The 15275-nt window shown below is 44.2% G+C and overlaps 1 protein-coding gene across 1 annotated transcript in view; it reads right to left on the bottom strand.

Moving 5' to 3' along the window:
• tprn (taperin) overlaps nt 1-15175 on the bottom strand; it is a 41107-nt gene extending 25932 nt beyond the window's left edge. The window contains 2 exon segments of the mRNA XM_078271472.1: nt 12775-13914; nt 13916-15175. Of these exon segments, the coding sequence (XP_078127598.1) occupies nt 12775-13914; nt 13916-14971 (2196 nt within the window). The 5' untranslated portion in view covers nt 14972-15175.
• Between the last annotated feature and the right edge of the window lie 100 nt (nt 15176-15275).

Below are 15275 nucleotides of genomic sequence, written 5' to 3' on the forward strand. Positions count from 1 at the left end.
ATAGGATCCCACACTGGGTCACGATCACTGATATCTCTTGGGTCCATGATCTAGTTTGGATCAGAAAGTCATTGTTGATACAATGGTTTTTTCCATTATTTTTTGTATTGTACCTTGTATCTTATATTCCTTAACATTTAGAAAGTGAAGAAAAGCCCAATGGGTGTGTCTCACATTGGCGTTAGTTCAACTGGTGCTGAATACAGTCTATTGGATTCCTGGCAGTGATTGGGCTATGGTTTGTTTTAGTGAACTTTGGGACAGAGATAAGTCAATGACCGACACAGTTTCATGATATATGATGTCACATACCAAAGAATATGGATAGTGTGCACATCCAGGACAAAGGCAGCACGAAGAAGCCCTCCAAGGTCGAAACGTTGCAACAATAAAGATGGGGGAGCTACCAATAATCTGTGTGTGGACTACTTTTCTTTTTCCTTTAAACAAAGTCATGTAAACAACATATTTTCTAGGATTGTCATTCTCATGTAACCATTAAAATACCATGGCAGTAAGGATTTTAAACATAACGTTATTTATTAATTAAGGTAACAAAATATAACAACGATAATAAGTGGTTTCTACCTTGTGCAAAGAGTAATTTCAGCATAGGAATGAAATACTTTTGTATTTTATTGCATTTTCTGCTGAAATTCTCATTACGAGTCCAGCTCTGTCTGAATTGATGTTATGTTGTAATTTAAACAGGTCAAAATGAAAATACTTTGAAAACGTATAGCAGAACATCTGTTTAATTCTTTCAAATGACAGAAAATCATTAACTTAATATTAACATATAATAATAATTTAATCTGTTTGTTCTTTCACAAATATGTGCTCAGTCATGTGTAATTACTTCCACCAACTAATCAAAGTATTCTCGTAAGCGTAGAATCTGTCATTTAGAATCATTCAAATGACGCTCATGAACACTTTGACCTGAGAAATATCACCATGTCACTGTGAGCATGCTGCCATACTAGCATTACAGCATCATAGCCTAAGTGTCTTGAAGAATCACTGGCATGGCTGTAGACTCTTTTAAAAAGGCATATATATATATATGATAGATTTTTTTAGGGGTGTACGTTTCAGAAAATGACAATTCGATTCAACATCGATTTTCGATTAAAAAAACGATTCACAGTATGTACATGTAGTTACTTTTCCCATGTAAAAATAAAACATTTTAAAAAATATGAATCGATTTTTGGAATTCTATGAATCGATTTTGAATTGGTAGAGCTTGAATCGTGATTCGAATATGAATCGTTTTTTGCACACCCCTTCATATATATATATATATATATATATATATATATATATATATATATATATATATATATATATATATATATATATATATATATATATATATATATATATATATATATATATATATATATATATATACACACAGTGGTGTGAAAAAGTGTTTGCCCCCCTTCCTCATTTCCTGTTCCTTTGCATGTTTGTCACACTTAAGTGTTTCGGAACATCAAACCAATTTAAACAATAGTCAAGGACAACACAAGTAAACACAAAATGCAATTTGTAAATGAAGGTGTTAATTATTAAAAGGTGAAAAAAAATCCAAACCATCATGGCCCTGTGTGAAAAAGTGATTGCCCCCTAAACCTAATAACTGGTTGGGCCACCCTTAGCAGCAACAACTGCAACCAAGCGTTTGCGATAACGTGCAATGAGGCTTTTACAGCGTCCTGGAGGAATTTTGGCCCACTCATCTTTGCAGAATTGTCCTAATTCAGTTACATTAGAGGGTTTTCGAGCATGAACGGCCTTTTTAAGGTCATACCACAACATCTCAATAGGATTCAGGTCAGGACTTTGGCTAGGCCACTCCAAAGTCTTCATTTAGTTTTTCTTCAGCCATTCGGTGGTGGACTTGCTGGTGTGTTTAGGATCATTGTCCTGCTGCAGAACCCAAGTTCGTTTCAGCTTGAGTACACGAACAGATGGTCGGACATTCTCCTTCAGGATCTCTTGGTAGACAGCAGAATTCATAGTTCCTTTTATCACGGCAAGTCTTCCAGGTCCTGAAGCAGCAAAACAGCCCCAGACCATCACACTACCACCACCATATTTTACAGTTGGTATAATGTTCTTTTTATGAAATGCAGTGTTCCTTCTACGCCAGATATACTTGGACACACACCTTCCAAAGAGTTCCACTTTTGTCTCATCGGTCCACAGAATGTTGTCCCAAAAGTCTTGGGGATCATCAAGATGTGTTCTGGAGAAATTGAGACAAGCTTTGATGTTCTTTTTGCTCAGCAGTGGTTTTCTCCTTGGAACTCTGCCATGCAGGCCATTTTTGCCCAGTCTTTTTCCTGATGGTGGAGGCATGAGCGCTGACCTTAACTGAGGCAAGTGAGGCCTGCAGTTCTTTGGACGTTGTTGTGGGGTCTTTTGTGACCTCTTGGATGAGTCGTCGCTGCGCTCTTGGGGTAATTTTGGGCGGCCGGCCACTCCTGGGAAGGTTCACCACTGTTCCATGTCTTCGCCATTTGTGGATAATGGCTCTCACTGTGGTTCGCTGGATTCCCAAAGCTTTGGAAATGGCTTTATAACCCTTTCCAGACTGATAGATCTCAATTACTTTCTTTCTCAATTGTTCCTGAATTTCTTTGGGTCTCGGCATGATGTGTAGCTTTTAAGGATCTTCTGGTGGACCTTACTGTGTCAAGCAGCTCCTATTTAAGTGATGCCTTGATTGTGAACAGGTGTGGCAATAATCAGGCCTGGGTGTGGCTAGAGAAATTGAACTCAGGTGTGGACAACCACAGTTATAGTATGTTTTAACAAGGGGGGCAATCACTTTTTTCACACAGGGCCATGATGGTTTGGATTTTTTTTCTCCTTTAATAATAAACACCTTCATTTACAAATTGCATTTTGTGTTTACTTGTGATGTCCTTGACTTTTGTTTAAATTGGTTTGATGTTCCGAAACACTTAAGTGTGACAAACATGCAAAGGAACAGGAAATGAGGAAGGGGGCAAACACTTTTTCACACCACTGTGTATATATATATATATATATATATACATATACATACATACATACATACATACATACATACATACATACACACACACACACACACACACACACACACACACACACACACACACACACATATATACACTAATATTGGTGTCAATCTCTAAAATCCAGTATCCATCAAGTTCTAATAAAAAAACATGGTGGTATGGTAACAAATGAAACAGAAACATGTTTGGAGACTTTTCAACCCTGCACTTAAATAACTGACCTTGGCTTTACATTAAACCTCATGAAAACACACCAGTCATCTGTCAAACATCAGAGGGCTGTTTGGGTCTCCACCCACAGAGAGAGGTTAGGTTTGCTGATTACAGAACATGCTCACAAGGAAACCCTTTAAACATCTTTATTAGACCATGTTTCAACTTTACGTGGGTCTTCATCCGGTCAAAACTCTCCCCATAACAACTACATATCCACCAACTAAAGAATCTACAACTTCAGCACTGATGTAACAAAGTGTGTGTGTGTGTGTGTGTGTGTGTGTGTGTGTGTGTGTGTGTGTGTGTGTGTGTGTGTGTGTGTGTGTGTGAGACAGAGAGAGTGTGTGTCCTTATCCTGGAATCCTAATGACAGGATTGAATGGCCACGACTCGTGTTGCCCCGGCGACAGGCGCCATGGATATGTGACAAAGGGAAACGGGAGAGTGGAAGTAGAGACAGACAGTCAGAGAGAGACGACTATGGCAGTAAGACTGACAGCTTTTGATCATGTAAACAGGACAACAAATTATTAAGGTCATCAACCTAGACTATTTGAATAAAATTTACATACCGTACAAAAAGAACCACATAAGGCACCAGAGTCCCAACAATGTTTTGCAACTGAGGGAGAACTGGGTGTATTTTCATCAAGGCAGCTAAGTGTGTTTTTACCTTAAATTATCAATACAACCAACCGAATTGATTCCAGGAAAGATGTAGATGTTGAAAAAAAGCACGAGAGTTATTAAAAGTCAGTGGCTTCTACCTGCGTCTGTCATTCGCCCACTCGGTTACTTTTTATACACTTTCAAAAAGCCCCGTCTGTTAACGTCATCCGCTTTTAGTCTCTTCTTACTCATGCACTCTAAACACACACACACACACACACACACACACACACACACACACACACGACTATGATAATGGGGCTTTGCTGGCTGAATTCTAATTACAGTGACGTTGCAGGGCTGCACATGTGCCTGAGGCCTGTGTGGGAAACCGTGTGTATTTCTACGGGGTTGTTTATGCAGAAATTAGGCATGGGTTGTGCTTGTATGAGTGCGAGTGTGAGAAGAGTGTGGGTTTGTCCACATCCTGCAGCCACAGAGCCCTCGGAAGAAATGACAAGCTTGTTAAAAAGGAAAGCATATTTGCACCGCCAGTGATATCAGTCATCAAAAGACAACTAGCACCTCTCTCCAAATAAAAAAATTTAAAAACTTTAACTTGTAAACCTGTATGCAACATTTTAAGACTATAAAAACTGGATTTAAAGCTGCACTAATATTTGTATATTACCAATGGATCAAATGACACATGAAATGTGTGTAATGTGGAAGGGGTTGCTTGTAGAAGACAAACTCGCAGAGAATTCTAACCCTACACACTACAGCGCCCCTGCGCACCCTGCACTGGCTACACTATCTTGCAGTGAATGGCTCAGGCCCATCCTGCATCCGGGACATGGTCAAACCTATACACTGTATAAAACACGGACGGCGTCTCCGTGAGGTCACCCATAGGTTTCTGAAGAGCCAGATCCTGTCAAATCCAAAAATAACTAAACATGTTTAGTTCTGCTGTCAAGTTGTGGCCATTTTAACATGGGGTCTATATGGACTGACTCCCTTTTGGAGCCAGCCTCAAGGAACTACAGTTTTTTGGCACTTTGCCCGCATTAGCATTATTTTTCAGCACTGGAGTTTACCACCTAGTTAAACCATACACCCAAAGCGGTCTGCTACACTCTGCTACTACCAATCGGCTTGCTGCTCACTCACTGCAAGGAGGGCCGAGCTGCTGCTTCATACTAACTCACAAGGTGTCCTGTCCTGACTGCACCTTGGCCCATTTAAAAAAAATAAATAAATAACTTTCTCTATCTCTTACGGTTGCTAAATTAAGCAGTTCAGCATATTTGATGTAGTTGATGTACCTGCATGATTCATTTTTTTTGGGTTGTATCCACATGGTTGAATGCACTTCTTGTAAGTCCCGTTAGATAAAGCAACAGCTAAATTAATGTAATGTACGTACCTGTCTCTGCAGGTTCTCACAGTGATAACAAAAAGGTGCCTGACAATATTAAAGAAAGAAAAATCCTGATCTCATACTTCAGTCTCTTCACATCATCAGGAGAGTTGGTTTCCGTTTTTGGTGATATAACTCAACTTCAACACACTCCTAATATGAAACATTTCTCCTGTCGCTTCACCTCAGCCAAGCCAAAAGCAAAGGGGTAGGGTGGTAGGTTTTCAGGAAGTGTATGGGAGGATAGATGGGGAATGTATGCTGGGTGGTAAATAATTAAACACAATGGACTTTCACACCTGTAGCCCAGGCGCACAATGTAAATGAAGGAGTGTGCCCTTTCATTGGCCTTCCTGTGTTACAGAGAGCTTTTAACCATTTAGGTTTGGGTATTTTTAACCTGCTGTGTGCATGACATTTAACCACTAGTGTGTTTTTTTTTAAACACAGATGCAGATAATGTCTTTAACATGCCTGCACAGCGGAGGAATGTACTTAATGCCACAAAACATGACACTTTTTTTTATTATTTATTATTATTTTTATTCATGTAGGAGCAACTAGCTTGTAACTTTTGTTGTTGCACCAATGCATGGCATCAATCCCTAGTGTCAATGTGTACTTAGTACTATAGTTAAAAGGGGAATTCCGGTTGATTTCAACGCGTAGCTCTGCTGTTTGTAAATTTGGAGTGCTGTCAGTAGCGAGAAAAACGATCGGTGCTGCCTACACCGTGTTGTCCTGCTACAGTTTGCACCCAGGAGACTGAAACAGGGCAAGTTTTAAAAGTGCTTTTAGCCTCTTAACATGTTCGAAATGTGATTAAAAGTGCCTACCCATGTGAAGTGATTCCTACCGAGTGAACACAGTTTATCTGACTGCAGTAGATGTGAAAGAAATGCATGAAAGTCGTGCTAATTCAGCTCTGTTTAGTTCCGGTGTCGAGACGGCAGTAAGACGAGTGCTTCGGGACCGTCTACAAACTACAACACCGAAAAGAGATACAAAAACATTTTCAAAAATAGGCATATGCTTATTTTTTAAAAGTAAGTGCTGTAGTACAACTAGCAGGAGACAAGTTATAATTGAGGTAAGTTTGGAGACACTACCTTATTTAATCATTAAATTAATAAATATTTCTGTTGTATCTCTTTTCGGTGTTGTAGTTTGTAGACGGTCCCTGAGTCTTGCCGTCTCGACACCGGAACTAAACAGCTGAATTAGCACGACTTTCATGCATTTCTTTCACATCTACTGCAGTCAGATTCACTGTGTTCACTCGGTAGGAATCACTTCACATGGGTAGGCACTTGTAATGACATTTCGAACATGTTAAGAGGCTAAAAGCATGTTTAAAACTTGCCCCGTTTCAGTCTCCTGGGTGCAAACTGTAGCAGGACAACATGGTGTAGGCAGCACCGATTGTTTTCGTTTTTCTCGCTACTGACAGCACTCCAAATTTACAAACAACAGAGCTACGTGTTGAAATCGACCAGAATTCTCCTTTAAGTACAGGTTTGCCTTGGACCAGCCCTCAGCTAAAGTTTAAGACTGCCGGGGGACTTCCTATGACACACTGAGCTTCTCTCTCCTCCTCTCTTTCTCCATCTGTGTGCATCCATGTCCCATTAATACGTGTTACTAACTTAGCTCCGGGGAGCTTCTTCCTCAGAGTTCTTATGCTTTCTCGCCTCGCATATTTCCTTGGATTGTGGGTGGCACCTGAATCGTGTTTGCAGCTGCTGCTCGACGCCCTGCTATTACTAGTCATAATTCTATTACCTTTACTGTTACTACAATTGGCACTGCTCATCATGCCAACTGCTATAAATATTAGGAATTATATTTCTGTATATCTGTATCCCAACCGGCAGTGGCAGATGGCCGCCCACCAAGTGTCAGGGTCTGTCCAAGGTGTCTGCCTGTTCCGATATCGCTCCAATACTGCCTAAAACGTTGGTATCGGTATCGGGAAGTTTATGCACCGATCCGATACCACGTAATAAAGCCCTAAAGAAAATCTACGTTAAAGTAGTTTATTTATGTTCTTTTTCCGTTATAACTGACTGTCAAACTGCAGAATAAAAGAAAGTTGTGTGGCGTTCATTGTTTGTGTTTGTTCATGTTTCACAAAGAGTTTAACCTGAGCCAGACCGACAACAAAGATAGAAATAATATCACATCCATACAGGGATAGTAGTAATCAGTTGTTAAAACATAATAAAATATTCAGATCAGTACTCGGTATCGGCCAATACGCAAGTTCAGGTATCAGAATCGGTATCAGGAAGAAAAAAATGGTATCGGACCATCTGTAGTTTGAAGGACGTTTTTCCTCTGCTTGCTCTTGGGGGGGGGGGTTGTGTTGGGTCTCTGTAAATTAGAGTGTGGTCTTGTCCTATTCTATCGACTAATGGATACATTCTGTTATGATTTGACACTGTAGATACAATTGAATGAAATTGAATTAAAGAGTATAGGGTACTGTTGTTACATTTTATACCTGTCACACTGATTCATACAAACAAACCCGTAAACATGAAGTCATATGATTTGTCCGGTAATAGGAATGGTCAGGTGAAGACAGCTTCGGTGAATGGCGTCCTGCATTATCAGTGCCCCGCTGATCACATGAGGGAACCCATTGAACTCCAGTGACTTTACTGTGTTTACTTATCTTCTCTGGTGTCATAAAAGAGTTCAAAAACCATCATGAGCATTATTAGTAAATGTATCAGGGAACATGCTGCCCTGCACCCACGGTCTGATGCGCATATGCGTTGCCATGGTTACCAAACGATCTCCTATAAAATTGTAAACAATGTTTATGTCATGGTTTATACCGACCGCTTAGGACAGTGGTTCCCAACTATTTTTGTCCGACGTTCTCCCACAGCCCTATCAGATGGCCTCCAAGTACACATGGCCTTTGAGGAATTGTTCAATAGTATTTCACTGTGAGAAAGCACTTTGGTGCATCCTTAAGAGAAAAACGACTAAATCCCAAGTTCCATGAGACTAACAGCACCTGAATAAGTATCCCTTTCAGTAACAAACACACAATCCTCTTCACCAAACCTAATCATTAGCTTGACAGAATGGTCATAATTAGACATAAACATGCTGCAGCAGTTTAAACAATTAGTCATCTGAGTGGTTCTTCAGTGCCAATAGAAGCTACCAACACTGGAAAAAAGGCAGGTAAGCTCATAAAATGCCACTATCACTATCTCTCTCTCTCTCTCGTGCTGACAACACATGGGTCCGTCTCCCTTTTCCCATAATAACTGGTCATAGGGAGCTGAGATTTCAAAAACAAACCACTCCACCCCCTCCCGTGTCTCGTTGCCAGCTGTATCCTCCCTAACAGAGTGTGGCGTCGTTTTCCACAAATAAATAAGATAAATTGGTCAAGTCAAGGGCAGCCCGATCCAATCAAACCGCAGATGAAAACCGAGTCAATCCTGGCCTGTCTATTTCACTAGTCAGCCGAGTAGAGTTTATGCAAATGCAGGAGTGAAGCGGTACAAGAAGCTGCACTTGACCTACATAGCTCTTCCACAATTCCTTCCCCAATAGAGAGGAGGAGATCACAGGAAGCTGGAAGCAAGGGGACAGTCCTTATTAACCACCACCGCACAGGAATAAAGCAGTGCACTGTGGGGAGAGGGAATAAAACAACAAAAGGAGAGTGGTGCTTGTGGAGCGATAACGACAGAGAGAGTACATGAGACTGTGTTGGATGTGGTCCAGCATTCAGCACTCATACAAGAGAGTTCAAAAATCAGAACATGCAGCAAGAAAATGGGGAAAGTGTGGAAATATTTTAGGAAAAACTAGAGGACGAGTTAATGACCCGCTTTGGTTAAGTTCTCAAGTACTGACGTGCATATGGAACATTCTTTTTCAGCCAAGTTCCTCATAAAAATGGTTAAAAAGAGCGCTCAGAAAACCCCAATCCCAGACCAGAACGCTGAGCCGAGGCCATTCTCAGAGGCTGCTCTCACACAGAAGCGGCCCTGAACAAAAATTCCGCACAAATTATACAGGCCAGGCCAAGCCTCGATGCTTTTGTAATTGCCTGCGCTGTGCTGCCCTGCCCAGAAAAGAAAAAGAAGAAGAAAGACTCTAAGCCTTGATGACCAAGAAGACTAGACTGACAAGAAAAGGGAGAAAATGTTTGGTTTGTGAGCGACAAGGACAAAAGACAGGATGTGTTCATGTCTCATGGCCACGGTCTGTGGTAATCTGCATGCACATGTGCACGCAATAAAAGGCACACACAACCAGGTAGCATGGGTTAGGCTTACGCACACAAGTCAGCAGTCTAAATATTAGTCATTATAAAGTCATGATCTGCAGGCAAACATCAAACCCACAGAACGTTCTTTTAAATTCTAGTCATGTTTCCAGAGTTTCTATTGATTCCACAAATACAATGCTGGAAAATGCTGCACAAGACATCTACAAACTCCCATTTTAGGTAAGGTAGGCAGCAATAAGAATTACGGCATTCTGGGTTCGGGTGTTTACCGAGTGCTGAGGCTGTTTGAAATGTTTTCGATACAACTGCCAATATGATAGTTAATAGAGTTTCAGTCCCGACGTTAAAGCTATTAGGGCTGCAACTACCGGTTATTTTAATACTCGATTAATCTATCGATTATTTTCTCAATTAATCGAGTAGTTGTTTGGTCTATAAAATGTCAGAAAATGGTGAAAAATGTCGACCAGCGCAACATGACGTCCTCAAATGTCTTGTTTTGTCCACAACTCAACGATATTCAGTTTACTGTCACAGAGGAGTGAAGAAACTAGAACATATTCACATTTAAAAACATGGAACCACAAAAAAAATGTTCATAAAAAAAGGACTCAAACCGATTAAAATCGGATTATTTAAAAATAGTTGGCGAATAATTTAATAGTTGACAACGAGCCTAAGCGATTCATCTTTGCAGATCTCAAAGCTATACTTTAATCATACTCTACCTTACTTTGAGAAATATAAACAGACCTTTCTTTCATCAATATGTGTTGTCTAAATGCAAGAACATTGGGCCCCTGGTTAGCTCACCTGGTAGCTCACCGGGTGCCCATATATAGAGGTTGACTCCGACCTGCGGCCCTTTGCTGCATGTCATTCCCCTTCTCTCTCCCCTTTCAAGTCTAAGCTTTCCTGTCCAAATAAAGGCCTAAAAATGCCCAAACAATAATCTTTAAATGCAAGAATATGGTCTATATAAAATAACAAATAAGTAGTATACACATAGGTATAGCCAGCCCTGCACAGTACAAATATATAGTTTCAATGATGGGATGTGATGTGCAGAATCTTTCCATTTGCTGCTCACTGTTTCCACATGATACCATCTTGAGTGGCCTCAGTTGTGTGCCCCTGTTGTAAGAGGTAGTTGGATTTACTTAAGAGAGCAGAGGATTTATACTGTAGCAGACCAGGTCAAGGAAACAGGACTGCAGGCCAACGTCTGAGAGGTTGAGACACCGGCCCAGGCGAAAGAACTGCCAAAAGCCTAAAAATATTCAGAATTAGAGGCGATGTGGCGCTTTGTAAATAACAAAAGGCTAGGGGGTAGGGCTGTGGTGTAACTGAATACATAACACATTTCCTCTTTGGCAGACAGAGTACAGCAGGCTAAGAGGAAGCGTGAGGGATGACATGGGCCTAGGCTGGACTCACACCCAGGATGCTGTGGTTCCATGCTCCACACCCTGAGCATCCTGAACCACCGCGATAGTCCCAATAACGTGGATGACGTATTAGTGTTACGTAAAAGATAACTCAAGCCACGGGCTGAGATCTTTGGCTGTCAAGAGAGCAACATAAACAGCGCCATGCCGAAAATAATGTCGGGCTGATCCAGAGCAGAATGCGAAAGCAGCCTGCAGCAGACATCTCCAAATGAATAAGAAACGCTCTCTGATATCTAATTAATCCCTGAAACAGATGAAACAGGAGCAAATTGCAGCAAGAACTTGCAAGCACCAGCTATATCTGATTATGATGGCAAGATAACTGTGATGCCCAAAAAGCACAAACTTTGTTATCATTTAATTAGGATTTTAGGAGCACGCCTGGGAATAGCTCAGCTTTGGGCAAAAACACACATGATGACTTCCTCAGAGTTTGGGACAGGTCGGAGCGGGCCCGAATCTCCCCTCGAGCCAAATCCTGAGAACTGAACACAGCCTTGATGAGATTGTTGTCAATAGGCTTGGAGGGGCCACCTAACCCAATAATGCGCTCTGTGACAAATAACACGCCTTTTTGGGACGGCAGTCCACAGTAAAAAGCACTCTGTGTCACTCCAAGTGGCTGTGTAAACACATGCTTTTAATCCACTTGGGCATCGAGGCCTGAGAGCAGGTCAAGTGATGGGACGTGGAGATTTAGAGTAGCAGTGACTCACCACGATGCATTGATATAACTGAGGATTAACCATGGAGGTGGAAATGCTGCTTAAATCCTTAAAAATCACAGGTGACCGGAATGTGCACTGGCTTGCTTCAAAAAAAGGGACACAAAGTGACAGATGTACTGAGATGAAAACATAGCAATAACAGAGCTTTTCCTGTGTGACGCTTGACTACTAAATTTAGATCAGAGGAAACTTTCATGATCCCCCCTGGGAAGACCTGGCGCATGTTATGCATGAGATTGTGAGGACTGGGAATAATATTCCTCCTGCGTGCTGCAGTGTTGACGTGTTTATTTTCATTGAAGAACAATGATGTAGCAGTTAGGGTGGCAAACGAATCTGTCTTGTGTGTCATTTTTGGCGACTGATTTATCGGTCGTAGTAAATGTCAGAAAATATTACATAATGCCCATCACAAACTCTAAGGGTGATGTCTTCACATGGTTTGTTTTGTCCGCGAGTCGGCTGGAAAACCCAAAGATTTTATAGTTTAAAGTCTGATTTTATAGTTTCACTTTTATAATTTTATACTCTTTATTGATCCCCAATGGGGAAATTACAATTTACACTCTGTTATTACACACTGCACACAGGCCTGAAACACACACACACACACACACACACACACACAGGTCCTTTTACATGCACTAATGGAGAGATGTCAGAGTGAGTGGGCCGCGACTGCTGGCGCCCTGAGCGGTTTGGGGGGGGGTGTTCGGTGCCTTGCTCAAAGGCACCTTGGCAGTGCCCAGGAGGTGAACTGGCACCTCTCCAGCTAGCTAGATATTCAGTTAAACAGTGATGTAAAACAGACAAGTGCAACATATCCTCACATTGGAGAAGCTGAAACCAGCTATTTTGTGGGCATTCTTTCTTGATATTAGTTGATCATCTAAATGGTTTGACTGATCAATTAACCCACTAAACTTACTGATTCCCTACATGCTCAGAATGCAGTTGTAAAACCCATCAACAAAGTCACAAAGTTTGGTTCAGTGTTTGCTCTCACCTTCTTGCCCGTGGAGCCCGTCTTGGAGAGGCAGGACTTTGCGAGGGACAGGTAACCACCGATGACCTCGATCTCCTCTGCAGCGGGGTAGCGTTTCTTCAGCAGGGAGCCCAGCTGAGCGTACGGGGCCTGTGGGGGCGTGGACCCTGGTGGCGGCTCACTTGAGGCTTCCTGCTGGGGCTCAGGTGAGCTTGGCTGGCCCTCGGCCTCCAACCTACGTTTAGGGACCACAGTGAAGGTGTTCCCCTTTCTTCTCTGCGCCATGGGGCTGGGAACAGAGACACGCTGCTGGGGTTCCACTTCAATGTCGTCTATGTTTGTTACAGGCAGCTGATCCACGGGAGGGGGTTGTTGTTCTGGAGCTGTGGATGGCGTAGGAGGGACAGGAGACGGGGCTGGAGAGTCTGAAGGAACCGGAGAGAAGGAGGGTGAAGATGGGACAGCCGGAGAAGAGGGGGGTGAAGGCAGAGCAGGTGGAGAGGAAGGAGCTGGGGTTAGAGCAGGGGATGGAGACACAGGTTCTGAGGTCGGACGAGGCGCAGGACTTGTGGCAACAGAAGGAGATGGTTCAGGCTGGGAGAGCCTCGTCGGCCTCTCAAACTCCTTTTCCTGCCGTTTCTCCTCATTCCTCTTTGAGGGTGTCAAGGTGGGCATAGGGGCGTGGGAGGTTGGCACTCCTGGCGTGGGCACCTCTGCCAATCTGTGGGAAGGGGAAGACTTGATGGGGCTGGGCGGTGCTGGGCTGCCTGTTGCAGATGAGGCAGCAACATGGCTCTTGGGGATCACTGTGAAGGAGTTGCGGGACTGCAGGCGCAGGTTTGCGAGGGCCCGTGCCTGGGTGTCCCCATCAGGAATTCGGGTGAGGTCTGGCTTTGGTGAGGGACGGATCTCAAAGTCAGAAGAGGAGCGCGACACCTTGAATGAGATGGGGCTTGAGGGGGGCTCGGCACGGACGCGACGGGTCTCTGGAGAGCATGGCACCTTGGGTTTGGGTGGCACTTCAGAGCTTTCCCAGTCTCTCTCTCTGATGGGCTTAGTTTGCACCCTGTCTGGCTCATCCCCTGGGGTGACAGCTGCACCATGGCCTCCACTCTCTTCAAACCGCTGACGGAAGGAAAAGACAGGCTGAGGGGTCCCGGCAGAGCGGTTGGGGGCTGCCCAGCTCAGAGACAACAGGCTGTGGCGTTGGTTTGGAAGACAAGGGACTCTGGAAGACAGGCGACGATGGCTGGCTGCTGCCCGGGCTGCTGAGCGACGGGCCTGGCCTGGCCTTTGGCACCAGATCTGGCTGTGGCCTGGACCAGAGTCGTGGCCTGCTGCTGGCACTACAATCCAGGTCCAGTAGGTTCTCTGTGCTGTGGGACTTCTTCTGCAGCTTCCCGTAGTTGCTATCAAACTTCTGCAGCATCCGGCTAACCCTGCCTTGGCCCTCACCTGTCTCATATGATGAGGCCTCACGATCAGTGCGGCCCAGGGTGCTCAAGTTCTCCTCACTCTTGCTTAACGTGGTGTCATAAATGACAACTTCCTTGGCTCTTATCTCAGTAACAGCACTCCCTCTCCGGTCCAGGAGGTCGTTCAGAGAGCTGTAACTAGTGACACCGTTCTGCTGCCATTTGGACCCGGTGTTTACCCCACCAGCTTCCGGAAAGTAGTCCGGGTCTGACTCAATTATGATAATATTGTCTGCGCGGATAGTCCGTATACCGGGTACACTGCCATACAGCTCCAAGATGTGCTGGACAGGACGAGAAGCGTTATCTCGGTCCTGTCGCCGCCTCCGCTCCTTCTCCAGTTTAATGAATGGGTTCTCCTCCAGCGGGCCAAGGCTTTCCTGTAGCACCAGGCTCTCATGTCTGTCGTCTTCCCTCGGTGTCGTCCTCTCCGCGTCCGTCGGCCGTGGCTCTTTGTTGTTCGTGAAGTGTTGACTGGCTGTGGTGATGGTGTAGCTCCGCCCGGACCCACCGCTCGGTCCGCTGTCTCTCTTGTGTCCGCTGCTGCTACTGCCGTTCACATTTCCCGTCGTCTCGCCGTTAGCCCGCTGCGAACCCGCACCGCCGGGGCTTGTCTCCGCGGCACCTGCCCCGCCGCCCTTCGCCTTCCTCCTCTCCAGTATCTCTCGCTTCCAGGCCGGCATCCTCGGGCTCTCTTGCCCAGGCTCTTGGCGGAGGACGCGTACCTCTCCTCCGCCAGACATTGCGGAGTGTTGTTTAGAGGGGATGAAGAGGAGAGAGGCAGGCTCTGAGGCGGTTTTGCCGCTGTCCAGTGCGGCTATAAAACCTGTATTCGGCTCTGACTGTACCTGCAGCACTGTTCACCGCACACTCAAACACATCCCTGTCGTCTATTTTTTTTCTCTCTCCTCTTCCTCTGCTTTCTCACTCTGACTGCCTCTCTCCCCACAACCCTTGGTCGCAGCCCCGCCCATCCGCAGCAGCACGAGCGGCTTCGGCTGTCCCACCCGCTTCTTGATTGGTCGTTATTGCTTACAGATACGCCCC

This window comes from Sander vitreus, chromosome 16 (genome assembly GCF_031162955.1).
Source record: "Sander vitreus isolate 19-12246 chromosome 16, sanVit1, whole genome shotgun sequence".
NCBI classification, from domain to species: Eukaryota; Metazoa; Chordata; class Actinopteri; order Perciformes; family Percidae; genus Sander; species Sander vitreus.